At 39.6% G+C, this 13737-nt stretch overlaps 1 protein-coding gene across 4 annotated transcripts in view; it reads left to right on the top strand.

The window, feature by feature from the left end:
- Positions 1 to 413: 413 nt before the first annotated feature.
- smoc1 (SPARC related modular calcium binding 1) overlaps positions 414 to 13737 on the top strand; it is a 38928-nt gene continuing 25604 nt past the window's right edge. For 3 of the 4 annotated variants that reach the window (XM_026340505.2, XM_026340504.2, XM_026340503.2), the window contains exons 1-2: positions 414 to 825; positions 13461 to 13626. In XM_026340505.2, the coding sequence (XP_026196290.1) occupies positions 724 to 825; positions 13461 to 13626 (268 nt within the window). In that variant the 5' untranslated portion in view covers positions 414 to 723. The remainder of the gene's footprint in view (positions 826 to 13460; positions 13627 to 13737) is intronic. The other variant, XM_026340506.2, reaches the window with a different exon arrangement.

The raw sequence follows: 13737 nt of genomic DNA, 5'->3' as shown, positions 1-13737 counted from the left end.
CTGAATCCTCATCCAACACACACACACTTCCAAATCTACAAACACAGGCCGACCCCCTGCGGTGCTTGTGACAGCTATTGACTTTACTCAATAGATGTTTTCCATTGTAACCCAAGTGCACAGGCTAAATGTCACGGCAGCAGGACACTGGGCTATTATAGAGCATTATGTGTCTCTGAATGGGGATAAGAACCTAAAATTTGACCTCACAATTGCTCAGCCATTGTCCCAGTTCTCAAAGACTTATGATAATACACTGAGTGTCCCTGCAGCTGCTGAGTGCCCCCCCCCCACCAGCCTCTCTCTTCTTTGGGGAGTTAATTTTGGATCAGGGCGGGGCTTGAACGCTCACCTTCGCTGTTATTGGACAGTGCCCGTGTCCGTCAGTGCTGCTGCTCCCTCCTTTGCTTTTAAATGAAGCTGCAATGGATCCAGGCGAAATTCAACCTGTGGAAGCCGCAATGAACAGCTGATCCTCCCACAGTGGATAAATCCAATCACAATGGTCACCGCCGAGTCATGATTTCTGAACCCACGCAGGACACTATGTGAATAGTTACTGGAGAAGTAGACAAAGGAAAATCACTGACAAGGAAAGTAGGAGCGTGTTCTTTTTCCTCTCCACGGTGTGGACCTGTTGATCAGCAGTGCGACGCACGGACCCTCCGAGCGCACAGCCTACCTGCCGCTCCCTGCTCCGCCGCCGCTCACCGACCATCAATTATGTTATTGTCAAGTTTCCTAATCGTCACCTTTGCTCACTTTTTGGCGCCTCTGCTTTTTTGTTACCTGCCACAAGTCTCCGCACAGAAGCCTGGTTCACGGGTGAGTGCATACCTGGGTCTACACACATGTGCGTAATGTTCGGGGGGAGTTGTTAAACCGACTGAACCTTAGGCCGAATTCAAGCCCCGTTAACGGCGAGTCGCAGGTCGTGACTGGGTTTGTGTCCTGACCAAGTGTAAAACAGAGTAAACGTCACCTGAACAGGTCATCCTGCCGCAAAACGAGTCCTAAAAACGGATCAATAAAGTCAACAAGTGGCGTGAGAATGAAAATCGGTTCAATCTGAACTTCAACAATCTGAAGATGCAATAAATGAGAATTAAAAATATAAAATATAACAATTCATTTATTACTGATTGATCTCACTTATTGAGTCCTAATGTAAATTCTGTTTTAATACTAAATTTAAATTAAATTAGTGTATTTATTAAATACATCTCATCTATATGAGTTTTATTCTGTTCAGTTTCCCTCAACACAGCATCCCATCTCCATCTCTTTTCTCAAACCCTCTGCCCTCTCTCTCTCCCTCTCACACACTCACACTCTCTCTCTCTCTCACACACACACACACACACACACACACACACACACACACAGCTTGTGTTTGTTCCCCTTCCTGTTCAAGCTGTTTTACAGATACCCACGGCACCGTCCAGGCAGAAAGTGAAAGACGTGATACGGAGTGGAGGGTTTCAGAGTTGTTTGTGTTTGTTTGTTTTTCAGTTCACAGATGCAGCGCGATATTCGTGGTCAGAGGAGGGAGATGAGTGGGGGTGAATATGTAATACACTCTCACATATTGGAACCATTTCACAATGTCTTTGAACCCCCTCCCTCCCTCCACACCTCCTTACACAAGACACTGTGGTCAAGACAGTTCTATGGAAAGAGTCGCAGGGATTTTTATACTTTGTGTAATCGCATCTTTGTTCCTCACTGAATAGTTGTTTTCCTATTGGCCAAATAATGGGAAGACTGGTTTTACAGTTATGCAAGTGCATATATTATTTTTTGGGTGGTTGATTTAGGTGGTAGATCTGTGGTTATAGGCAGAGCAACAGAACAAGTAACTTGACTCACCCCACTCTTTTCCTTTTGTCCAAGGCTCAGTGAACAACTGCAGCATCTCCGTCAGTCTGTCCACTAAACTGAACTAAGACATTTCAGACTTTTGGTTTGTCGTTGCTGCTGTTTGTGTAGTTCAGATACGTCTGTCTGGCCCACTCTGTCCAAATCCTTCATAGTCTAAACTTAAAGTAAGGATGATTGACACACTACCATCACATTTTCCTGTAATGATACTGCATAACCAAACCACAGACAGGAACATTTAACTAAAGAAGGAGATGTCATTAAGAACAATTAAAGTTGTGATATTCTGCAGGTTTATCTGGTCTTTATCACCAGGAACAATCCCAACGAGGCAGATGGTGTGCAAGCAGGCACACTCTTTATCAGTTTCCCACAGGGGATGTGTTCAGTATTCATTAAGAATACCTTCCACGCTTCCCCATCAATCCTTAATCCACTTCATCAAGTCAACCTGTTAGTACCAGGAGACGATGTGATGAGCATTCAGCTCGCATACTTTAGTGAAAGCATCAGGGAGGACTCATAAACTCATCGAGAAACAAACAAACATCCGAGCCTCAGCGACAAAGCAGCCAAGACTGCATACTTTGAGCATGGGAAAATAAGAGCCCCAGTTCAAAAGCAGGAGAGCTGTTTTATGATTGTGAGGCAGATCACAGCCACAGCACAGGTGCGATGCGAGTAGTCTGCAGATATGTTAGTGTGAAACGTACCTTATGTGTGCAGATGCTTGTAGTGATGGCTGCATGATCAGCCATGACTTATTTATGCTTCAGGGCACAAACGAATGGGGGTCATGAACTCAGCCATCCTTTTTAAATGAGAGACAAAACTAATATAAATTAAAATGAGATTAATGTTTGTTCTGATATTTAAAAATTAAATGTGCCCCTAATAAGCTCCTAATAAGTGCTTTATTTTTATTCGTGTGAAGAAACCATTTGAGATAAGTGACCCCACATATTGAGAACTTAAAGGATGAAGCTGTGAAAGTGGGAACTAAACAATGTCTGGGGAATACAAATTATTTAAAGTTGTGCTTTCTTAAAAGTATCTTGCTATTGTAGACTGGATATAAACAAACTGGAGACTTACAATCCACTGTAGTGTATCAAACGGTTCTACACTTTACTGACCTTTTAAAACTTAGAAGCCAGTAGCATCTTACAAACCCTGTCAACTCAGCAGTGCTGTTGTCATTCTGCATTCAACAATGACTAAACATGAGTAAAATAAAAAGAAGATGAAGAAATGTGGACTTTTAAGGTGTCTAACGATTGCTGCAGGCTGGTGAGTTTGTCAGGGACAACAGTAAATGAGCAAGATTATTTTGAGTAATGGCTACATATAAATAGCACACAGGACCACTAAACCGAGTGGCCTTAATAAGAAAGCTTTCTTACAGATTATCTAATGAATGACAAGAGGTTCAAAGCCAACTTAAAAGAAGTATGGTCCTGATTCTATCAGTACAATGTGTTATTTAGACTTCGTTATAATCAGCATCTTTCCAAAAGAGGCTGGATGCAGTGTTTACTGTAAGTGAAAGCAGAATTACTGATTTTGTGTGCATCCACATTGTAGAGTAATGGAAATGTAATCCACACTCAATGAATGAGCAAAGTTGTATTTAATTGATTTTAAAGCCTGCATATGACAAAGTAAAAAACATTTATTTCCAGAAAAGGTGCCACAAGGGCTTCTGTTTAGGGGATTTTAAGGATAGACTAAAGAAACTATTTATTGAAGATAAAAAGCATAGAATAGTTCTAACAAACATAAAATCTACTTTTAGGATATCCAGTACATGCATTTTATTTATTTTTTATTAGACATTAGCAGTTATCCTTTAACCAGCTACCTGCTGAGACGTATAGATGAGGAGCCATTTACCATAATCACACAGATGTGCACAGCACATTTCTCCATTTAGTCTTTATGGGGAAAAACAATCTTGGCAAAGTGATAAGGTCATAGTTTGGCATCACCATCTTGTGTGATGAGAAGCCATGAAATACAAACCTTTTAGATTAACTTTGTCCTGACGTTTTGTTCCACAGCCGTTTCTGATTAAGAACTGAAAAGGGAAGTCTCTAAAACATTTTTTGTTGTATGGCGGTGTGATTTTGCATTCTGATAGAGCATGATGATACATTGCCTTTGCATTGCATTACACAGTATTATGTCTGCGCACGTGAATGTCCAATAGATACTGCGTTTTTTCATGGTGGTGCATGAAGAAAAGTTCAAGGTTTATTAGCCTCTGGTTTAACTGTCAGACACTTTGACATTACCACACTTTGAGACTTAAAATCGATCCACCCCACTCTGCCAATCCCTCCTCCTTCATGCTCTGCTACACTCAGTCCAACGCTTCATGTGTTAGTCGGATGAAATTAAAATAACTAAGAAAGCTCTAGTTAGAACGTCGAGCTCTGTGAGTCTGGGTCACGGAAGCCTTTAACAACACCTCTCTACATTAGTGATGTCACCTTTTATTGATCCCCTTGGGGAAATTGTTGTTGTTGTTGAGATAAGGTTTGGAGCATACTTAAATGTCTTAATGTAATGCAATGTCTTAATGACTGATAGATTATTGTGCAATTTGGTGCAAATATTCGTGGTCTTTGTAGACTTCAGTGAATGTGTATTTTCATCTAGGGCCATAATGAGCTAAAAATTCAACTGTCTAATCATGGTTTTATCAATTTAACTGTGTGATTGTTATCTACAACGAGAGCTACTAGCACGGCTGTGTGCCGTTAGTCGTGCTGGGAAAAAGAAAGGAAATTTCTAGATAAAGTACAAGAAGTTAAGGAGAACAGGCTAAACACTAAATAAATGACAACTCCTTAAATGTTAAATCAGATTTCTGTTACTAAAAGTTCAGGTCAGGTCTGAAATCTTAGGTTCCTAAGCCAAGGCCTTACATAAGCTGACCCTAGGATCCACTCACATATCACAGGACACTGACATTTGGCTTTAAGCAGCCGATCAAATTGCTCACATATGGTGATTCGCTCTGATTGCATGATCAGAAAACACATTTCATGCTCAATTTCGGGACTTTCTAATCAGTATAATGAAATTCAGCCCAACTCTGGGATTTCAGGCTGGTCAGCTCCATGTATGGCTCATCACGGTTCTACTCAGCCTTTTTCCTCTGCAGAGCCTTACAGTGATTTTTAGGGTGTGTTTGCATTAACATGGTTGTCTAGTCCATTATGGGAACTTGCTCTATGTAAATTCAGTGTATTGGCAAATTTCACAGACTCCTGTTTGAGAGCAATACTGAGCTATGGCCTGTAATCCTTCAGATTATCAGGACGACAGAAATACTTCCTCTTCCCTGTCAAACTAGCCGGCAGCCTGCAGATTAGCCGCCGCGCTTCCGCATTATTAATCGTTTCCTTTGATATGAGCAAGTGTGTGGTCTCAGCTGTACCTGGCAATGATGGTGTGGAATCTGTTGTAGTGTGTGATGAACACACACACACTTCCACTTTTCCTGGGAACAGCAGAGACAGCTGACTGTTCTGTAGCCAGGATGTAGCATTAGTGACAAACAAGGAATGTTGTTAATCAGATTTAGAGCCATTTCTGAAAAGGAAGAAAAGCCCCCTCCCCGTCACTTACTCACACTTTTCTTTTAATTTCTTTGTACAACTTTGAAAGAAAATAAGGTAGTCATTCCTCCCATTATCATCATCTAAAGAGGAAATCCGATTTCAGCATGGTGTGAAAATATTTTTCATCAACTCTGCAAGAGATGTATTAAATATACTGTTTAAAACCAGAACTAAGACATGAACACTGTTAAAAATCATTATTGTTTTATTAACAGTGGATCAAATGAGTATGTGTAATGTGAGAGTAGTTATCTGTGGTGATAAAGCGACAAACACAAGAGAAACTTCCCTCTGTTAGTATTAATTAATTAAGTATTCACACTATCTGTATTACTGGCTTACTTATTCTCTAACTTAGCTGCAGGGAGTCAGTGCCTTTCAGCTCATTGTTTTGGTTTTTACATTGGCTCACCACTTGTTAGCGCAACTTTATCAGATATTAAAAAACTAACTAGTTAAATAAAGGTAGTGCAGTAAAAGTGCTACTTGAACAGAAAAGGAAAAGTAGAAATCCCCCAAAATGCAACAGTATTCAGTTCATCACTGTCCAAATAAACGCTAATATTGCCTCATATGTTCTGTGTGTGAAAATAAGCAACTATTCACCAAAGCAACATCACAGTGTGAGGTGTTAATGCCGTTTCTCAGTATTGCATTTCTAATTTATTTCCTCAGCCCTCCAGTGGCCAGGAAAACATCTGGTAATGCAAGTGATTCCACTTTGAAACAACTATCCTCAATCTACTTTAAAAAACAGCTTTGCCAAATCTTTCTAGTGAAACATGACAGTAATTAGATAAAGAGGTGGAATTAAAAGAAATGCACTACACTTTCATGCTTACGGCTCCATCCCCAGCCCTCCTGCTGCATGTGGCACACACACTTTACACCTTCTGCGTAGCAGCTCTTTTAGCGTTTGCCTGTTCACAACATGCTAAAACTGTGTTTTGAGAGTTTTAAAGGCATACTAGGAAAACAGGAAGACAAAACCCAATTAGAAATTTTAAATGAACACAACGAAGGAAGAGAAGCATTGCAGCTTTTCATAGATCCCATTTTATTCTCTGCATTTTTTGTTAAATAACACGGTTAAGTTTGTGTGATCGTTGACACTGCATGAGCGATGGCATTCGTTTTAAAGAAAACAAAATGCTAATAATTGGATGAAAGTGGTTACCACTGCTTGTTAAAAGCACAACAACAGTGCACAATTAGCCTGGTGGACAACTTTCATTAGCTTTTTATCTCCATAGTCGGTTCATATTTATCCTCCTTATCCTCTATTGGACTAATGCACTCATTAGCTAGAGAGGTAGTACCAGAAACAGCTGGTGATTAGACGATCATATGCAGTATGTATGCATTTATGTTTGTGGTTATGTTGTTGCGGTGTTGTTATGGCTAAAGGGGATAATGAGCCCGTCGCACATTAGCTGGCACACACACATGTAGCTGTGCTTGTAATGAATCTACATCTGTTCATGCAAAAAGCTGGGTTTTCCTTAGAAGCAGTGACATCACTCACGTCTAGTCCCAGTTAGGTAAATAGAACAGATGTTTTCCCCACTGTACAGGATGTCATTAGGTCAAAGTATGAGCTTAAGTTGACCCTTGTTAGAACAAAGTGGAGAGGGTTGTCACTGCAGTGTTCGAATCAGGAGAATCAATGGCAGAATCTGGATCATATCACTATAGAACATTATTTAAAAACCATATCGCAGAGCTTTAAAGTTAACACTTGGAATGGGACCTGCAATTATTACTGTACTTAAGTCTACAGACAAAAATAACTCTAATCAACAAAGACAATTTAGCTGTAAAGCATAAATTACATCCAATCTGGGACATAATCCCAGATCAAGCAGAAATTTCTTGTGTTATTAAATTCTTAAGAGGTGTCCGTTACTTATTTGGACATGAAAACACAGAGCTCGGGGAGTTAGACTGTAAACTAAAGTATTATATTAAATGGGTGTAGTATAATTTTAAGTTTTAATAGTGACAGTAATACAGCCGGTCATTTCCAAACACAACATCAGTTTCAAGGACAACATCTACTGCATGTTACTGGAAGGACTGGCTGCAGGTCTGAAACCTTAACTCTCTGTGCAGCTCATAAACTGGATTGCACTAACACTGAAAAGACTTTTTATACAACCTTCGTTATAAGAGAAAGAAACACACAAACACACCGTGACTTTTGTTAGCCGCCACTGCTCCCACAGGCTACACTTACTAATGCTAAATCCAAGGGTTTTAGCTCCTCAACCACAAATTATATTTGTATTATATTAATAATAGTGACAATGAAACCTACAGTGTTCTGTTGTGTTTTAGAACACTCTTATTATAGCTATATACATGTTTTCATTAGATAAACAATAAAAAAGCATAATGCTTTCTTCAGGCAGATTCATCAAGTCTGCACTGGCAAAAGATTATTTAGACTTGACATTCACATCTTGAGCAATCAACAGATTTTCATACCTCATTACTGAATATCTGGATTAATGAATTCAAGTTTCTAACACAGCTATTTACACAGATATGAGCTTCCCTCTGTGTTCAGTTCCTCATCTCCAATTGAACTTTGAGGAAACATTAGCCGCTGATTGCCTAACAGACTTGAATCTCTGATCTCTGAACTGTTAGCGGTTAAGTTGGATTATGGGTAATGTAGGCAGCTTGTTTAATTGTTTAAAAAAAAAAAGTTTTGATATTTTGAAGAATGCTAAATCTGTCGAACACAAACAGTGTTTGAGACGTGATTAAGACATAAAAGCGAAATAAAAACAGTTTAGTCAGGTTTGTTTTGTTCCGTCCCCCCTCTGGTGTATCTGGGATCTAAATGAGCTAAAACGATAACTGGCCTGTTCATCACTAAAGGAAGAGCCGATAGATTTAATACATTTAATGTTTACATTGTCTTACATGTTTGTCATCTACAAGCATAAAGCCAGTTGGGAATTCAACTTAATTGCATTGCGTAATCCACAGATTTGTTTAATTACTACCTTTGAGCCGTTTCACATAGCCTGCTTTCCCGCCCCCCCACCAGCCTGGTAAGCGTGCATACATAAAAATAATTATATTCTAATCATATTCTTTCTTCTTGCTCCACTGCTGTGGTTTGAGTTGGAACAGTTCTCTGCCAGTGACGGTTTAGAATAAAAAAAAAAAAAGACCATTTTGCTAATGCTGCAACGGTTACACAATGGGGGTTGCATTTCACTTATTTTATGAGTGGTGGAGAGAGCTCTGGGCTCTGTGTGCTTCTGGCTGAGATGTGTGTGTGTGTGTGTGTGTGAGCATGTGTGTGTATTTGTGTGAGTTGGGGGAATTTGGCTTGTTAAATGAGATTCTCTGTGCTCATTGTTTCCCGGTCAAGATATCAGTACCAAACCATCCTGTAACTCCCCTGGTGTTTTACCTTCGGTTCATCTTTGACTTCTTCTCTTTGGTGGGCCATCGCGCAGAAGAGGATAGCATCTCCTCACTATTGTAGGGGAATTATATCTAATGTTTGCTTTTCTATTAAAGAGTAAAAAAGTATTTTCTCTTGTTTTCATGTAGGACAATTAAATAAAGTGTCTCGGAGCAGTTGTTAAAATGAGATTATTCCCTCAGGGATGCATTCAGTGTTCCAATATGTTGTTTGGCACTTGAGTTACTCTATAAATCTTTGATGTGGTGCCTCTTGCACTATGATGTAAAACTCTGCACAGTCATCTTCAACAAGTGAGTATGAGCGAGTTTATCCACACGGGTTTAGGTAATGAGTGTTATTTAGAGCAGCACATGTTCCTCAGCAGATCCAGTAATGGCTCCTGTTACATGTTAGTCGATCTAATTTAGATGTGTTTGTTTGGTTTTGATTATAGGATGTCGGGTGGGTGTCAGGCCCAGCCATTATTGTGAGAATGGGCTGTTTTCTCTCAGGAGATAATGCCAGGTGCTGTCATTCTGCGTAATACTTTAGCAGCTGATTCCTGTCCTGGGTAAGACAATAACCTTGCATCTTAAATTGTGACGTGGGTCGAGTTTTATCACATCAGTTCAGTTAAGATATTATATTTGGTGAGCTGGAAACCACAGAAACTACTGTTGTTAAATGTTTCGCTCATTGCCTTTTCTACATTGTACGGCACGAAAAGACAAACATCACTCATGTGGTTTCTTCTGCTCAGCTAAAGGAGTAATTTCTCAAATACCATGTGATCCAGGCTCAGATTCATTCGTCACTGGTGTGAGTGGCCTTTATTTTGGCAGTTTGTAAATTTGAACCATGTGAACATTTAGTGTTGTGAAGAATTTAAAGAAAAGTCTTGTAGAAACTGTTGATCTGACCTGAGAGGTGCCTGTGATGCAGAGCAGAGTCTGAGTCAGCGCATTGAATTAGATAGGTCCCTCAGTAAAGTCCCTGATATTCGATAATCTCTTCATGGCATGATGTTCTTTATTTTTCTTATATTTCTCCATTACTTAGATTTTATTAAGAAACTGCTGGAGAACATGATCAGACCACAACGTTACAACATGATCGACAGGTGCCATGTGTGTCCATGCTGACCCTGGTCCACCAGTAAAGTTAAAGTAAAATGTCACGTGCTGTGAAACGGGAGTTTACTAAATAATAATACTACCTACAGTATAAATTGTATTTTAAACATACAGCTTAGTGGTAGTGACACTAAAGGATGGTTGCTAACACATTTAAAGCTAAACAATGAGTAAAGATGTTCCAGTAACATGTCTTTGCCCTCTAAGAAAACTTTATTAAAATTCAATTCAAGTAAAAGAAACTTTTTTCCATGAGCCAGAGTCTCTGGTTTCACCTTTACGGGATGTGAGTCTGTGGGTGGGACAGTATGACTAAGAAATTATATGTGGGAGACAGGGTAGGAGTGTTTATTTCCACTTACCAGACAATGCTGTCTCAAAAACTGTGATTTAACTTTGCTTTATTATGACAGTGGAGGTAGAAGGGCTGCATCCATTAAGGCTGTGAGTCAGGGATGGGGAGGACGGGTCAGTGTGTGGGCACAAACCAGACTCTGTGGCTCTTAACCTGGAGGAGTGGTTGGACAGAGCTTCTTTAAGAGCAGCTTGTTTTGTATACTAATTTATAAATGACACAATCCATCACATAAGCAATTTGCTTTATGTTCAGTGTGCGTCGTCTCAATATAGTCCCCACTTTTCTGCTACTACTGCTTCATGTTACGCTTTCTCCTTTTCTTATACCTGAACAGAGAGTTATTATGGTGGAGTAAAAATAACCCAATTGCTTTAAGCTTTTACTTCTACCTGACTACTGAATTATTCACAAAAGCCAAAAGGAGGACACGCAAGTTAAAAATAAAATGATGTGCAATGTTTTCCTTTTGGTCTGCACTTTCTCATAAGGAGGCTTCAGAGCCAAAGATGAAATCACATTAAACTGTCTGGCATGTTCATGACGTATTGTTAGAGCGAGGTGAGTGAATTTGTGTCCTTTAAAGTATTAAATCTCTTTGTTTAAAGCTCCTTTCACCTTGTTAAACTTTATTTTCTTTTGCTAAAATCAATTTAAAGAAACATTTCTTTGTTGGAGTTAAATCAGCAAAAGATATGATTTTATATAGAGGTTCAGAGTATTTCTATTTATTTTAGGAAGGGTATAATGCCTTCCTGTACCCACACCTGTGACAGTTACAATAATTAATAATAACCATGATAATTCCTCACCTGCAGAACACTTTTTTTTAGGTTTTATTTATTACCACAAAATTGTATTTCTCTGAGAAATATTTTGCCTATGAGGTGGACTACTGTAAGATTTTTCTCCGCCCCGATGAGGCTTCGTCTATTTGAGTAAACGTTTTAAAACAAGCCAGACAGAGGCATTTTTCTACACTACTATGAAGAAAAGGATCCACATCAATTGATCTGGAAACCAGAGACATTAACTCACCACTTGGCGGATTTTTCATTTTCATTTTTGGACTCAGCTTGTGATAAAACTACTAGCATATAGAAATTAATGTTCATGACTGTCATAACTGTCAGCACTGGCAGAAACCTGCATTTGTAAAGTAAATAAAAAAAAAAGAAGCTCAAAGAACTGGAAATACATTATTTTCTGACCCGTGTCACATTTTCCTCTCCACATTTTAGATTTGTAATTAGAGTGGTTTTAGCCAGAACATGACAAAAAATCAAGTAGTAAGGCTATTTTGCCAATGTGGCACTGTGAGTGAGTCTTTGTCATTTTTTTGAGCCACACTAGCAGCATGTTCCACCATTTTGGTCCAGACTTTTCATCTAGTGCCACCATGTGGTTCACATTTATGGTTTTGCATGAAATATCTCAACAACTATTTAATATATTACCATGAAATTGCTACAGACATTCACATTCCCTTAGGATTAATTGCATTTTTCTGTTGATCCTGCTCTTTCCTCTAGAACCATCATCAGGTCACCATTTAAATGCGTTTGAAATTTGGTTTTAAGCCAAAATAACAGCAAAATTAAAATAAAATGTAGATTTTAAAAATGCTGATAAACTCTTTCAGTAAAGAGCAGATTACAGGTGATTAGTTAAGTGTGGGCTGACTGATTAAAGGCAGATTTCACAGGCAAATAGTGGTGTCAGTGACAGATGTTTAAAGTATGATTTTATTGGAAGGTTAAGGGTATACACTAATGCTTTAGCAGAAAGAAAGAAAGTCAGATGGCTACTCAGTTAATCTGTCTAGAGCACGTTAGATCAAAAGACCTGGTGGATATGAGATCCAGTTGTGCACCAGCTCATTCATGACATCAGTGGTTTGGCTTTGTTACCATCTACACTTTGTTCAGGTTCGGTCTGATTGCTCTTTAAATATGCAGAGAAAATCTGTCTCCAAGCAACATTTGTCATGTTTTTCAAACTAGTTTTATTTTAGGTCAGGCATTTTGAGAAGAATGCGGGTGTGCATGCAAACACGCATGCATCCCTGCGGTGGATTTGATAGGAGTTGGCATGTGAATGATGGAAACTGTGTCCCTTGTTACTGACGGTGTCTCGTTTCCCACCACTCTCTCCTGTGTCAGAGTCACAGCTCCAACTAGCTCTCTGCTAATTGCTTGAAAGATTTAAGATGAAACCTTTATTTGAGGAAGCCTCTCAGTATTTTCTTCATTAATCTTTTTGAAAAAGGGTTGAGTTTTGTCTTGTGGAACAGGTGTCTAAGCAGCCACTAAAACACAACCATCGCGCTCGTGAGATAAGACAAATCAAGTGCTGTTTGCGTTTCTTTCTAAAACCTGAAAGCTTTTCACTGAGGCCTGGCTGAGCTGCACTGCTGGGCCACTTCACAGCACAGGATTCTGGTGCTGCTCAGTACACACCTACTTTTTCTCCTGACTAACACACAGCTCCATCTTTTTGGCAAAGTTTATGCTCCCCTGAAATCCTTAAATATATTTAAAGCATCTGCAAAGCCAAGAACCATTACTGCTGTCAGAGAGAAGGCTGTTGTCCAACAGTAGAGTAGAATTGACTCCCTAATAGATCATAAGTAAAGATTCAGGGAGAGAGGGAGAAGGATTCCCATTACTCTGTGTGTGGTTTGGCGCATTGGAAGTTTAATCAACTCGTCCTCAGCCAAAGATCAATTCCATAAATTAACTACTATGTTGAGCTTCACTGCAAAGCAGCTCATATATACGCGCTCATTACAGTAGCTTAAACAAAGAAAGGCATCCAACAAATGTTTTGATCAAAATGGGAAGGTGACTCTTGAGTCCAATTTGTACGTTAGCTTGGCATCCTCTCAGATTCAGCTGAATGCAACCTTTGTTCAAACATGGGGAAACTAGAAAGGAAGAAAAGCAGCCAAGAAGAAGGTGCAAATCATGTCATATTGTGAAAAACCTGAGGTCAATTCTTCATGTAGTGCACTATTGTTATGTTTTAAATTGCAGTGGCTGATTGGAGACAGAGACAGTCACTGTGGGGTCATCTGCTCGCGGACGCATGGAAAGCCGGTGTGTGGCTCAGACGGACGGAGCTACGAGACTGGCTGCGAACTGCAGAGGGCGCGATGCAAAGATAGGACGCTGACACTGGCACACCGCGGCCGGTGTCGAGGTGAGAGAAGAACTGTGTTCATAAAAATGCATTACTACTACCTGCATTAATGGAAAAGATACTACCAAGCAAAACAGGCCTAATCTCTAGTGTGCCTTAAGAGTGACTGTG

This window comes from Anabas testudineus, chromosome 22 (genome assembly GCF_900324465.2).
Source record: "Anabas testudineus chromosome 22, fAnaTes1.2, whole genome shotgun sequence".
Taxonomy (NCBI): Eukaryota; Metazoa; Chordata; class Actinopteri; order Anabantiformes; family Anabantidae; genus Anabas; species Anabas testudineus.
Note: the sequence above shows the minus strand (reverse complement) of the source record. Positions and strands in the feature narration are given on the sequence as shown.